Source organism: Leiobunum rupestre, chromosome 4 (genome assembly GCF_980474605.1).
Source record: "Leiobunum rupestre chromosome 4, qqLeiRupe1.1.hap1, whole genome shotgun sequence".
Lineage (NCBI taxonomy): Eukaryota > Metazoa > Arthropoda > Arachnida > Opiliones > Sclerosomatidae > Leiobunum > Leiobunum rupestre.
Window position 1 is genome coordinate 25,533,299 of NC_143387.1, and position 14,837 is coordinate 25,548,135.

At 38.2% G+C, this 14,837-nt stretch overlaps 1 protein-coding gene across 1 annotated transcript; it reads right to left on the minus strand.

Annotated features, from left to right (window-relative positions):
- Positions 1 to 10,343: 10,343 nt before the first annotated feature.
- On the minus strand, positions 10,344 to 14,499 carry LOC149947262 (ionotropic receptor 25a-like). Its single transcript, XM_090170866.1, has 10 exons — positions 14,439 to 14,499; positions 14,255 to 14,371; positions 11,982 to 12,194; positions 11,710 to 11,909; positions 11,515 to 11,654; positions 11,207 to 11,456; positions 10,944 to 11,143; positions 10,752 to 10,884; positions 10,550 to 10,677; positions 10,344 to 10,492 (listed from the first exon to the last, which is right to left on the minus strand). Exons 1-10 carry the CDS (start codon positions 14,484 to 14,486, stop codon positions 10,344 to 10,346), a joined length of 1,578 nt encoding a protein of 525 aa, XP_090026992.1. The 5' UTR covers positions 14,487 to 14,499.
- Between the last annotated feature and the right edge of the window lie 338 nt (positions 14,500 to 14,837).

The window sequence follows — 14,837 nt, forward strand, 5'->3', positions numbered from 1 at the left end:
TTACAAATTTTGCCTAAACGTTTCAGAGAAATACATTTTATTGGATAATTTGATATTGTGATCGCGGGGAATTGACATTTTCTATCGCTTGATGTATCAAAAACTTTTCTTACCCTAACGGTTTCAGATATATCAAGGACCCAATTTCATAGGCCTTCGATTTAACGAATTGATAATGTGATCGTGGTTCTCGATATTTTTATCAATGGATGCATTTTTAACACTTCTTACACCAACGATTTTAGATAAATTACAAGTGCCGTTCATTTTGATTAATGTCTTTAGTTAGAGGTAACCAATACTAATATAACGACGGCTCAATTAAGATGTCATCAAATGCGTGTTGTATTCACCAACTTCATTACTAAAGAAAATCTGAAATGGCAATTTTAGGCGAAAAGTAGGTCACGTATTTTTCAACTCTGCAATTAACCTTTTCAGTTTGCTTTTAGAAACCTGGAAAGCTATTTTTAGAGTAAATGGGACAGTACATAGAGTCCGTTAACCACTCTGGGATTAATCAGGATTTAGTTGTGTTAAGGCCACGCCAACGGGGTGATTCTTAGGGATAGGGATGGGACAAACGTGGCGGAAGTATGACAACCTTCCGGTAGGGGATTGGTGGTCATTATCCAAATTATCTGACTCCCAGACACTTGGGATTACAGGACCACAACTTCCAAGTATAATTTTTGTGTTTTATAATTGAAAATCGTTTCGATAGCAGATGAAAATCCAGTAGTTTGGGAATTTCTCGGGTTGGCCGCTCTATGTAAACTGAAAATGCTAATTAATGTCTGCTTCAGTTGAAACTGAGCCTTTTTCATTTCTAGGCATCTATGTCAAATCGTATTTCAATTAGATTTAACGAAATATGTATTTTACATTCGGTCAAAAGTTCATTTAAAATGAAGGTCATGCAGTTATTTAAAAAAAAATTACACTAGGGAATGGGGATCGATTTCCACTGATTCCCTCAAACTCCAGTAGGCGACAGGAGCAAAGATTCAATGGACTCAAGAAAGCCCCATAAAGAACATGCCACCTGTATTGACCTAAGCCATCGAGCGACTTTTTATGCAATTAATTTAGGTGGCAGGATTGAAAAGCGTAGGAGTTTGGTGGAAAGACCTTCATACCACGCGAGCCAACAGCTCCTTACATTAACATTAACCTCAAAAGTTTTTTTTTACCTAGCACTTACGCGGTTCATAGCTAAACTTTGTTGGTACGTTCTTTTAACTGGAATAGCGTCAGGGTTATTGGAAGTGAATAACCATGATAGGCATTATTTACGTAATTCCCAACATTTTATCGTATTAATTTTCAAAATGTGTAGTTAAGATTATCTGCATAGTTCTCCCTAATTGTTTCATTGTACTATTTCATTAAAAATAACTCAATTGGCGTTTCTGAATTGAAAACAACACACAGCGGACGATACTCACCCGCTTAGAGAGCTACATTATGGTTTTCAATATTAAATTTAAAATAATTTCTAAAAATTGCATTTTTATTAATAATAATAAATAATGTTTTAGCATTTTATTTAAAGATTTTTTAACAGCCAACACAATACTCAGTTGCTGGTTAAGAAAGGCAAAATTATGTAGTACATTTGGCGGTAAGATACTAGCACAAAGTTCCAGTAAATCGACGGCGGGAATTTCGAATTTGGCCTGTTTTCCGTTAAATTTCTAATTATACCCACGCGCGTTATATAATTTTGGAAAATTCCATCTATTACGTTATATTTCAAAGTGATATGTTAATTAACATAGATAGGATTTAAAAACAGAACGTTTGTCATAATTAATTTATAGTACTACAAGTGAGGCATGCCTAAATTATGTTTGGCGATTCCAGGGTAAGTATAAAACAGGTAATGCCGATATTACAACGTTGACGTACATTTGATAATTGTTTAGGAGCATAATACTAAAAATACGCTATGATGAAGCTTAAAAATAGTAATATACACTAAAAATTTATTAATAACTTAGAAATTTAAGCTATAGACATTTCTAAATTTTATTAATATAACACGCGTAGGAACCTTTAGGAATTCAACAGAAAATAGGTGAAACTCGAAATTCTCGCCGCCGATTTACCGGAACTTCGCGCTAGTATCTTTCCGCCAAATGTACTATATATTTTGCCTTTCTTAACCTGCAATTGAGCAGCGGGAATTTCGAATTTCACCGATTTTCTGTTGAATTTCTAAAGGTTCCTACGCGTGTTATATTAATCCCTTTTAAAAATGTATATTTCGTAAATTTCAAAGTGATCAATGTAGATTATTATTCTTAAGCTTCAGTTTAGCTTATTTTCAGTATTATGCTCCTAAACAATCATCAAATGGCACGTTTATGTTTGTCAACGTGGTTATCTCAGAATTACCCGTTTTATACTTACCCTGGACTCACCAAACGGAATTTTTTCAGGTATGCCTCACTTGTAGTAGTAATATTATCTATGTTAATTAATTAATGATCACTTTGAAATACAATGCAATAGACGTTATTTTCCAAAATTACATAACGTGGGCCCGGTATACTTAGAAATTCAACTGTAAACAAGCCAAATTTGAAATTCCCGCCGCCGATTTAATGGAAATTCGTGCTAGTATCTTTTCGCCAAATTTACTAGATATTTTGCATTTCTTAGCCTGCAACTGAGTATTTTTTTTTATAAAAGTTGTCTACGTGTATTGGCTTAACTTGACAAGCCGTGTAAATAGAAGTTGTTCAATTTATATTTTCATGTGCCACATATTTAATAATCACAGAATGAAATTAGTCACAACAGAATCCTAATAATATTGGTTTTCAATATTTAGATTGATTCCAATTTATTAAAACGTAAAACTAATATTCAAAACTAGATGTCGACACCGTACCTACAACTAAACCTAATTCCTTTTGATAACTTCAAGGGAAAATTGCTTTCTTCCGTGCGTCATACATTTCCTCCCCCAGCCTTCTTAATAATCATGCCAGTGGGACACGCAGCTTACGAGAGATTTTAAACTAGTTCGCTATTTAATTGTCACGTTATTTTGAGCGCATTTTACTTTGATTAAATAAAAGAACGCGCGGACCACGAAACGGAGGGGGGAGTTGGTTGCCACGGTAACTACGCCATAACACAAATTACATTGATCCGTCGCTATTTCATTGTAAATAAAAACTACTCTAAAATGCACTTATTTCTCCCCTTACCCCCTCCCCCCCTCGTGTCCGGGAATGGCCGACAGCTCACAAAGGTAAAACTAACTTTAGGGCTAGATTCGATATTTTCAAAAGTTTGTTTTGCCTCTGCACACTTCAACCTCCCAACGAAATGGGGTAATATTAGCGGGTTATGTCACGCGTTACTCTAGATTCGTACTCCATTGTCAAACCCATTTCCAGATGTCTCTGGGGATGAATTTCCAATTTGTATCTGTAGTAATGCGTTAAATGGGCGTGTTGATAAGCTTTCTGGCAAATGAAAATTTGCCAAAGTTTAAGATTTTCCAAACAATAAAGTAAACGGTTAATAAAACATTTGCTCTATACAAATCCGAGAATACTTATCATTGTTTTATCTATAAAAATTAATTATTTTACCAAAAATGACTTAATAATATGGAAAAATGGAATTAGCATTTATATGCAATTTTAAGAGAGCGTGATCACAATATTTGGAGATAATTTACTTGTTACACCTAGGAGCGACAAACACAAGGGGTACGCAGCTAGCCTTTTATCACGCTAACGCAGTGTTGTGTACAAATTTCATTGGACGAGCCTTTACGCTGAACGTTTTACGGGCGGGGGGAAGGCAAAAAATTTCCGGATTATCCCCTTCCGACGGAAGCAGGCGCTGAAGCGTCTAGCCAATGAAAACTGTACGAAAGAAAATGCATGATTTTGGCGGATTGCGTTCTCCTTGTGTGAGGTGCTGTGTTTGTTGCTCCTAGGTTACACAAACTAGCTGCTACATTGTTTAACTTTGGCATTAATTCGAGCTTAAAGTTGTTAGTTAGTTGAGGTGTTTATGCTATTTTAAATGTTGAGCACTGAAAGTACGCCGCTTCTGTTGAACCCACGGTGAAATCATTAGACCAAAAAGTTGTATCCGTTGTGGTTCTTAAACTGAGGTTAAAGTTCCATATATATAGTGGATCACCTAATTTCACGTGTACTTTACAAACAGGCCGTATCGCGTTTAAACAGACAATTTGTCCATTCGAAATATACTCCCTTTAATAAACCAGTTTTCAGAAGAAAGCGTCAAAATAGCTAGGCAGTAAATAATATTAGCACGTGCTTAAAATTTGTCACGCGCAAAGTAACGAGTTAAGTAAAGTAATTTAGTAAATGCTTCTGGCAAATAGAGTGAAACTGCTTGTTTTTATTTTTCAATGGTGACGTCACCCCCTATAACACAAATACGCCAAGAGATGGGGCTTTAAACATGAAACTGGCAATTGTAAGCTTAAATGAATGAAAAAAAATTAAAATAAGGTACGTTTTTTATTATACCAACAATTTTTTTATTTAAAATATGTAAAAAGATTCATCTTAACATTGAATGTTCTCCATGGTTATGTTTTTGGGCTATTGTAAGAAGTGTCGTTTTTTTAAAGAAAAATGTAGTTAATAAATCCTTTCGGAGATAAATGACATAAAAATATTTTATTTTGAAAATATTAACCTAATTTCGAATAGCAAAGATTTATAGCATAGCTATAATGAATAAAATTTAGAATTTAGAAGCATTTTGAGTTCGTGATAACGTTTTTGGCGATTGTCTCGGTTTTCTAAATAAAAATTTAATTGAAAGAATTTGTTTTCGGAAATGCACTACATTAAAAAACATCAATTTTTGAAAATTGTAACCAAGTTTGAAATAGCAAAGATTTATAGCAGTGTTAATCAGAAATGGTAGATCTGAAAAATTTCATTAGGGAAAATGGTTTTGGCGTTTGTAATAAGAATTTTTAATAAAAAATCAAATCAAAAGAAATCCTTTAGAGAAACCTGACATTAAAAAATATAAAAAATGCTCTATAGTAATCTAATTTGAAAAAGCATAGATTTCAAAAAAATTATTTTTAAAGCTTTATTTGATGTTTAATTAGGTCGAGGGAACAACCATTTTGAGTGTTTAGTCTTGCTCTCCTTTGTGTTATTGTCGCTGAGCCTATCATGATTACTACTTTAATTTTGAGCAGAAGGTATTTACGCTTTTGTTATTAGTGTTCGCAACTGCAAGGAATACACGCGTGTTTTAGACTTATTAGACTTTAATTCGGATAAAATAGAATACGCATTCTTTCTTTAAAATGATGATTACCTTTAAAGCGATCGATTTAAAATAATTAATAATCCTCCGCGTATGAAATAACGTATATAACGAGGTGCATTATACAATAATTAATTGTTTAGTACTCGAGTGCTGCCGTTGGATGGCGCTCTTTTTTCCGTGTCCCCGATACCTTTGTTTAAAATTTTTAGTACGTTTTGTGCGAACAAATTAACGTAGTCCGTAATTATCGGTGTTCTTAAAGCGTTTACTCGATTATTTTTAAGAAAATAACGTACATCGCGAGCTGCGTCGTAGAAAAATCAACTAACTATAAGTACGCGGGATCTGCCGTCGGATGGCGCTCTTTAATCCGTGTCACCGATACCTTTGTCTATGTTTTCAACTTACCCAAATTGATTTCGACTCCGAGAAGTAAGTGGATCAGCCAGCCAATTAGGAGGACCCTCAGATAGGAGTGTAAAGTGGTCATCTCCGCGAAATCAACACTGATCGCTCACTTTTCCTGTACAGGAAAAAATGAAATATCCGGAAAATCGTGTTACCGGGGCTTTAAATGGCTCCAATTCGCGAAATACACGCGACTTCCGTTTCCTAACACCCAAATACTTCCTCCCGACAGCGCGTTATGGAGTGGGCCCGCTCTCTTCCGGGGCTCTTTATACCACGGAATGTTAATTACCTCGCTAAGGCGCCTTTTTCGCTGGTGTAATGTCCCTTCCCCCGTTGCCAGCCCACCCATCCACCCACGCACTCCAAGTCATCGGGAAAATGGCCTCTTTCTTTGGACTTTTGTAACGCTACGCGGCGCCATAGATATCCGGCTAAAAATCAATGCCTTCTAGCACCTGTTGGCATAGCTGGGAAATAGTCGTTTCCTCGCCATCGCCATTGGAAACCGTTTTGTTCCACCACCATTACGACAATTTCAATTATGACATAGACCAGGTTCCTCCGACTGTTCTTAAATTGATACAAGTATTATATCATTTCCATAGTGGAAGACTACACCGTCATTCCCTTTATCACCTTGGCCGCCATCTTGACAAAATGTCTCGTAAAACCTTCTGATCGTGAAAATTAAAATCGCTTTATAATTCACTGATATCGGTGGTTTCCTAAATTGAAAAGTTGAAAGTTTGAAAAAAAATCAAAACACCTGTAGAAGTGTACAATGAGAAGTAATTTTACAGGCTATTAATTTAATTTTTCTTTTATTTAAAAATGCATTAATTATGGATTCATATAAATCATTATTGGTGGCGGAGTGGTTAGCACTTTCGCCTCGCAGCAAAAGGAGCCGGGTTCGATCCCAACTTGTGGCACTGGGTGAAAACTCGGAATAACTCCTTCCGCGTTGAGTTTGGTTAAAAGGGTTTTCCCCCGAGTTCTTCGGTTTACCCTTCCTTAAAAACTTGTCGAGTTTAACGGTAATAGTTAGTGTAGGGAGCTGTTGGCTCGATCTCGTGGCATGCAGGGCTTGCCACCACCCTCCTACGCATTGTAACCCGGCCACCTGAATTAATGTCCTCAAAAGTCGCTTGATGATTATTATAATTATTATTTTTATGTAAAAAAAAGTTTGAAAAGCTTTCCCGACTCTACATGGACCAATAATCTAATACCATTTCTGACTATTCTTATAAAACAGGGTTTAGTAAACCAAAGTTTTTTTCCATAAATATTTCAGTATAGATAACTATGGTCTAAACCTGGTTTTATAGGTCTCGCCTGAATATTGTATTAGAGGACTCACTACTGCTATAATCACGGGAAGTTGCAGCTCATTTCGTACAAATATGGTGGCGCTGCAGTCGATTTTCCGACCACCTCGCTATGATCGGAATTCGTAAAGTGTTTCACGATTTGACTCGTAGCCGCTGACGCGCAGAGGCGAACCTTCCGTTTAGGTCCCGCCTACCGTGTCAAAACAAAATAGGAGTCGTAAGTCTCTCCTCTTAGATACTTGGTCCATGCTCTAGAAACTGGTCTGCTAAATTGTGGTTTATCTCAGTCTCGACAGATGGAGGTATAGTGGCCTTTTCAAAGCTCTTCTACGAGTAGTAGGGCCATGCAATTTTTCATTTATTTCTCACCTCTCAGATGTAATTAAATAAGACCTTGCACATGATGACCGCGATCAACAACCTCAAAATCCATCGAATAACGTAAATGAAGTCGGGGAAACTCAGTTTTGCTGTTATTCTAGAACTTCGCTAATGAACATGTATGATTAATCGCGGAATCGGCTTTAAGTGTCGATTTTATCGCCGCGACCTGGAACTTATTTTTCTAACGCTCAAGAAACTCTGTTAGGGAAAAAAATGAGTAAGTGCGCTTCGTACGCGATGCATAATGTAGCGTGACCCAGTTTACGTTTTTTTCATACCTTTTGTACGATCCGTATTCGTTTGACTAGTGGCCAATCCGAAAGACCCAGGAGTAACGTGACGTGTTACGGAATACAGCTCGCTCAAACGACTCTCTCCCGCCGAATTGCTTTTTCCGTCGCTTACGTCACGCTATCGCCGCCAACTTCATGCCGTAGTCGCCACTCTTGATATCCGGCAATTTGCTCCCTATTAACTGACGGGAATTTGAGGGAACACGCCCAGCGTGTTTTGAGACGTAATATTGTTTACGAAAATTGGATATCGACCCGAGCGTTATAATTTTCCAGTCAGGCTGATTCGGAATTATGGTCCAAATTCAAATTTTATTATTTAGTTGACGAATGGCGCTGTGAAAATATGTTTTAAAAAACTCAACCAGCGTCTTCGCTATTAAAGGGGCTTACCGGCGTTAGAAAATATTTAGTAGAAACTTCTCATCTTCCGTACCTCGTGATAGAATTTTTCTAGCCTTAATTCCGGAACTCCTCCTTGAAACTAGTAATATTGAAACGTCCTTTAAGATATCTTGTTTTTTTCCTCTCAAGGACCAATTCCAGTATAGCTTTGCCGCGATCGAAAAACTAGAAACTAGCGCCCGATAGTTGAAACTTTTATCATTCTCTTACTTATAGAATCGGTTGTTGATCACTCTGTAATAACATTATATTATTAAAATTTGGTCTATGTCGAATGCGGCGTAATTTCTGTAAACACGTTAGGCATCGGAAAAATGCGCTAATCTTCGATCTAAAAGATTAGGATTAGGGCTGTGCGAGTACTAGGTCTCCATCGGGTACCCGGGTCCTTTGCGAGGGTTAAAAATTACTCGAAGTGGACTCGAGTTTATAAATAAAATGAAAAATACCCGGTGAGTTTATTATTTCCCGGCGATTTTTTTTATATTCCGCAAATGATTTTTAATACCAATTGGAAATTTCAAATTAGTCATATAAATTTAATAATTAGTTAAGTACATAATGAATAATTAGTTAAAATATTTTTTTCTGATTTTAAATGGTTAGGATAAAATTTAAGGCTCGAACAGGACTCGATTAGAAAATTTGGACTCGATTGGCCTCGAAAAAGTTAAAATACATTTCTTATGGACTCGAAGGAGTATTTCAAAATTGGACTCGAAAACTCGCGAGTCCAATTTTCCAAGACTCGGGACTCGACTCTAAACCTAAAAAGCAGGACTCGCACACCCCTAATTAGGATTGGAGGGTACCATTACGGCGTTGGCGGAATAAAACGTATCATATCGTATTGTAGAGCACGTCTCGTAAACGATTTAAAGTCAGGATCGAAATTATTTTTTATTTTCCCAATTAACATAATTTACGTATCGCGTGACGCGGACAAGATCGAAGTAATCCTCATAATGTCGTCTACGTAATAAGTTATCAACGTCGTCCAATAAGGATAGCCCTTTATAATTGTTACGTCTTGGTGTCTTAAAGAATTTATATCTTCCATACCTATATTAATATATTTCTCGTTCTTGCGGATCTCCTTGGAACGCCCGCTGCCTCTCTGTCCCGTTCGCCAATGGATTTTAAGCGTTGGCTGCCTTTTAACTACTGGTTTTTTGTTCCGTCGATGATTCTCAAGTCACGCTTTCTGAAAATATTTCTTTTTGTTGGCCATTGTATTGATTGCGCCACGCTTGTAATAAAACTCTACACCGCGAGATGGCATAGCGTGATCCATATTTGAAACCCCGTGAAGCGAATTATCCACGCTCTGGCGACCGCATTACGCCGGAAGTATGAAATAAATACACTAGAGAATATGCTTCAATCGTATTTAATGTGACGGTACGTTCCTTTGGGTTACCAATTACAAAGAATATTAATGTGTTACCGTTGATGATTCTACAATAGCGAGTGTGGAATAACGTATTACCAAAAAGTTCCTTTCCAAATATGTACCGGTAGACGAATATTACACAGATATATATCAATTAAAATCATAAAACAATATACACTAGAACATACCAAAAATAACTTTTCATAACGAATCATGTTGTCCATAACCACTTGCATAATAAAAATAACAGTAATAATATTTAGCTAGGCTAATACCCAAGGCACCACCAAAGGCTGAAGTCAAATAGCGACTTTTAATGCCTTTAATTAAGATGGCAGGGTTACAACGCGTAGGAGGGTGGTGGCAAGCGCTTCATGCCACGCTAGCCAACAAGCTCTCTGTACTCACTATTCAGTGATTTCAGTCTCACGTGACACGACGTCATCCATGCTTTTTCGCATAGAGAAAAAAAACCGCACAAAAAAGCGGCCATAGCCAAAGCTACGAGGTGAAATTACTCTATTACCATTAACGTCAAATAAAATTACGCTGCTTTTATCGTTTGCAAGTTTTTATTTATAAGGGAAACCGAAGAACTGGGATAAAAACTCCTTAAAAAGGAGTTATTTTGCAAATTCCCTTGTGTCACAAGCCCTGGCTACACTTTCTACAATCAGACGGACGTTCTTTTAATAACAAATGAATCAACTACGTCCGATTGCGTCAAGTTGGACGATCGTTATAAAAAGCTATCTTTTTGGTTTACAATTAGTTGATGAAATATTAAGGTGTGGTAATACTTTCCTTTAAGTGAGGGAACTTGTGTCTTTATCTCTTGATTGGGTCATTCGAGAGCCTGAATTCCTTGACCCGAATGATCTGGGTCACGGAGCGCTTGTTCTTGAAATACAAATATTCTACGAACAGGGTCAGAATAGCGAAAGTGACACCAATGAACATTACGAAGAAAATACCGCCTTCAAAGAGATAATGAATTAGAAAACGCAATATAATTAAATTTGAGACTAACGCACCGATGTTTTCGAGACCGATTCCGTCTCCTTTTTCGCGATCATCCTCGCATTTCTTTAGATGGGGGTTGTGGTTCCACCATTTATCTTTTAGACTTTCCAGTTTTCTGTCGCTCAGCAGACTTAGAATACTTAATTTTCAAAAGATTTATTATAAGAAAAGCAAACGGTTTACAGACTTCACCTACTCAAATACAAGACTTACGCGCCATTAAGTTTCTCCCGAAGCTCGGAGCCTTTAGGCAGCGCCAACGCCAGTGGCTTGCGACTAAATTCATTCCCCACTTGCCTCAATTCGCAATGTTGCATAGTGGCGTATTTTACTCTCGTAGATTCCGCTAGAAAGGTTTCCGTAAAACCAAGATAATTTATTTACATTCTACTACTTTGAACTCACCAATCATTGCGTAACCTTCTTGGGGCCCTTTAGATTCCATCGTCTTTTTAATACCGTCTTCGTAGCTTTCCATGAATTCAGTCTCTCTCATGGTCCACCATATTTTGGTGTACTTGTCCGAGACAGGATAATCCCAGACGGCCAATTTGGCCCTTTCCGTTTCGTTCAGGGTGTCATCCAGCGACATGTTCTTCCAGATTCTGCTTTCCGTTAAAGAAATAAAGGTGTTAGTTCAAATTGACATCTGGTTTCATTTCACTAACTCGTAGAATCGCTCTTCGATAGCAGCCATACGTTCAAAGTAGGTTTTGGCAGTAGAACCTTCAATGGGGGCGTATTTTATTTTGTACTGCTTGGCCAGATCGTCCAGTGACTCGATGGTGGTGTCGAGACGCGAGACCGTCAAGAAGGCGGCCAAGTTGGCCGTGTAAGAGGCGATGATAATGAAACCGAACAACCACCAAGTGGCCGCCACCAACCTGCCGGACAGATTCCTCGGAGCCTCCCCACCACCTACGGTGAAAGACAATCAAAATATGATTACCTCCTTCGAGCAGTAATAGAACTGCACCTTGAGGAGTGAGAGAGGTAATGCAAAACCAGAGAGATTCCTTGAGGCTGAAATCTCTCGTTTCCTCGTCGTTCTTGAACTTCTCCTTGTTGTTGTGGTAGCTGTATGGACTCAGCCGGTCGAACAAGAACATCAAGAAACTTCGGATAATTAATAAGAATCGCTTTCTTTTACACTTCTTGCAAGGGTTCTTACCTGGTAAAAAAGTATGCTCCGATGATGCAAGCCCATACGTTAGCCTCTAGCACAGACAAAAACTTGAAGATGGACGTTGGTGGCTGATTTCTCTTCATGAGAATAGAAATTCCAACCATATCGTAAAACGGAACCGTGAAGTCCACGGCAGTTTCTCTTTCCGCCATGACAGCTATGGGCCCCAAAGCCAAATCGGCGCTCTAAAGAGGATTGGAGTGATGCTATAGAATCGTGTCTGTGATCGAAAATAAATAACTATTTTATCGGCTTACCCCGTTGACCACGTCGCCAATCATTCCGCTCCAAGTGATGTTTTTTCCGGCCAGTTCAATCATTGTCCCGTGCACATTGTCTTTGTTGACGAAGATTCGGTACGTGAACTTCCATTGGGCCACCTCTTGGATTTCCTTCAGCAAATCGATGCACAATCCTTCGAAAGAGTACTCTCCGTTCTCATTCCTCATCACGTAAATGAAAGGCGGCTCCTATTTGACAGAAGGAAACAATATAGTTCTCCAACATAATTTTTTAGTGATTCCAATAGCCTTTTACGTAAACGTGGCCCGGGGAGGCTATCGACGCGTCTTCTTGTTCCACGTCACCATTTTATTACCAATGTTATCGTATCACGCAGAAAATTGGCATACTTTTAGAAAACTCCCAAACGGTAACAAAAAAAAGACCTATTTTATTAGAAATAATATGGCACTTCCCCAAAAATGGTTTCCAATCGAAGATAAGACTAACTACCATACGTCTCCCCTATCCTAATTGCCTAAAATCTTTTCGTAATAATCGCATTGATCTATCCGTAAATTGTGTTCGGAACCATTTGTTTTTTTCACAGGAAAACTATACCTCCGTTTGGCATTCATTATCTATTCATATGGCCTAGAAACGTTTTCTACAAATAATACCCGCTTTGAAATGGTCCTTTCCCATCTGAGAGCGGAGTGGTTAGCATTTTCGCCTCGCAGCAAGAGGAGCCGGGTTCGAATCCAGCTTGTGGTACTGGGTGAAAACTCGGAACCACTCCTGCGTTGAGTTTGAAAGTTCTCTCCCCACTGGTTAAAGGGGTTTTCCTCTTTCCATAAAAACTTGTCGAGGTTAACGGTAATAGTGAGTGTAGGTAGCTGTTGGCTCGCTTGGCATGAAGAAGTTGCCACCACCTTCCTACGCATTGTAACCCGTTTAAGGCATGAAAATTTGCTAGATGACTCGCGCCTAAGGTGGTGCCTTGGGTATTAGCGTAGCCTAGCTGATTATTACATCTCTGTGGTCTTTTAACCGACATATTATATCAGTTACATCGCAACCCAAGATCCTACTGTAAAAGAGATGTGAAAGCCCGCTATTTCGTATGGCTAAAACCCCGTATCGTCAAAAAATGTTCCACCTCTAAAAGTGATATCAACGCTCTTTACGGCAAAAAATTTATTTGCCGTTTTCCTCTTTTTTCGTCAAATGTTGAAATTCAGCTTAAAAATTTTCTGTTGTTTCCAATTTAAAAAAAGTGATGTCTAGATGGTGATGGTTTCTCCTAAACTCTATCGTACACTCCAGTGCGAATTATAGAGGGGGATCATAACAGTACCTACAACCGCCACTCTTCGATAATTTACTCTTCCCGTCTTCCATACCCTTTTCATATTAACCTTGATGTCGTTTAAGCACCCGCTACAATAGAGTTCGATACGGGGAAAACGGATCGCAACTTAAAATATATTGATTCTAGTCATATTCGACTATACAAGTTTAGATACACTTACGAATTGAAAAATGTGCTAAGCAAGGACCATTATATTTAGTAAATAAAAACTTTTACTAAATCATATTACACTACAGTACGGAGTATTGTTTTCATCATATTATCTTGCGGATAGAAATCGCGTTTTAGTCTCGCTGGAGACTGTCTGCGGCAGGAAATAGTACGTGACTTACGGAGTCTAGTACCACCTTGAAGGCATATTTTGTTGAAGTACCGCGATTCAAGTTTTATTAAAAGTACAATCTAAGTAATCATTATGTATAATATTTCTTGTATTTCGAGCGCTTGATATTTTTTGACAGAGACGGGCGAGGAGACGGGGCACCCGTTTGAGGATAATGTTTTGAAATAACGAAGCAATTTGAATATTATTTGCTTCGTTATTTCTGCGCCCTAGCAAGCAAATCTATATTGGCGGATTTTATAAACCGATGAAATGAAATTGGCGACCATGAACTCGCGTCTCCCCTTCCCTCCCCGACTTTTACGTATGTCCAGAAGTATATACAATATTTCTTACGAGAGAAGTATCCATCTCCCTACACAGCAGGCAACCACCGATTATTTTAAATAAGTTTCGGGCAAAATACGTCATATAGCGATTTCTAAAACTATCATATCGCGGTTTAATTTGTACATTTTACGTTTGAGTAGGCGGTAGATGTTAAGCCATGATGCGTAGCAGACATTCACGGTTGGGTGGGAACATCACTGTCATTGGAAACTGCCTCTCAAAGGTATGTTATATACTTCTGGTATGGTTATTAAATTTCTTACATGAACCGTGGTAATTCTTAGCATGGGAATCGCGTAGTATTGTGAAATGCTGCTCGGATCACCTTCAAATTCGTCTTTGGGTTTCGTAGCAAATTTCTTCTGCCAGTTCACCTTTTGCTGCGAATGTTTCGATGACAATTAATATTAATGAGTGTAACGCGAAGAACGGGATATAGCGGCTCACGTTAATTTTCAGTATTTGGTTTTCAATTTCACTGTGAGCTATCTCCATTCTAATTTCCTGGTACGCCGTTGTCCTTCCGGCTTTGTCCGTCTTGAAAACGATGTTTCCGTAAGCGCCTTTCAATGGCGCCTGAAATTTTACTTTTAGAGATATAGGTTTTACCAGGAAACTATATTTGTGTACACTGGGAATGTCCATTGGCACCGTGCTGCGAAAGCTGCTCAAGAAACGGCCGGGGCTTAAACTACGTCCAATGTAAGAAGTAACGCGTGTTTTCAAATTCATTTGCGGAAAGATATCGAATGGCAGTCAGTCCGAAGAGAGACTCACCAGAAAATGAATTTAGGAAACACCGATTAGTTTGATTTGTTGTGTTCTTCGAGAATCTGGTCTAGCGTA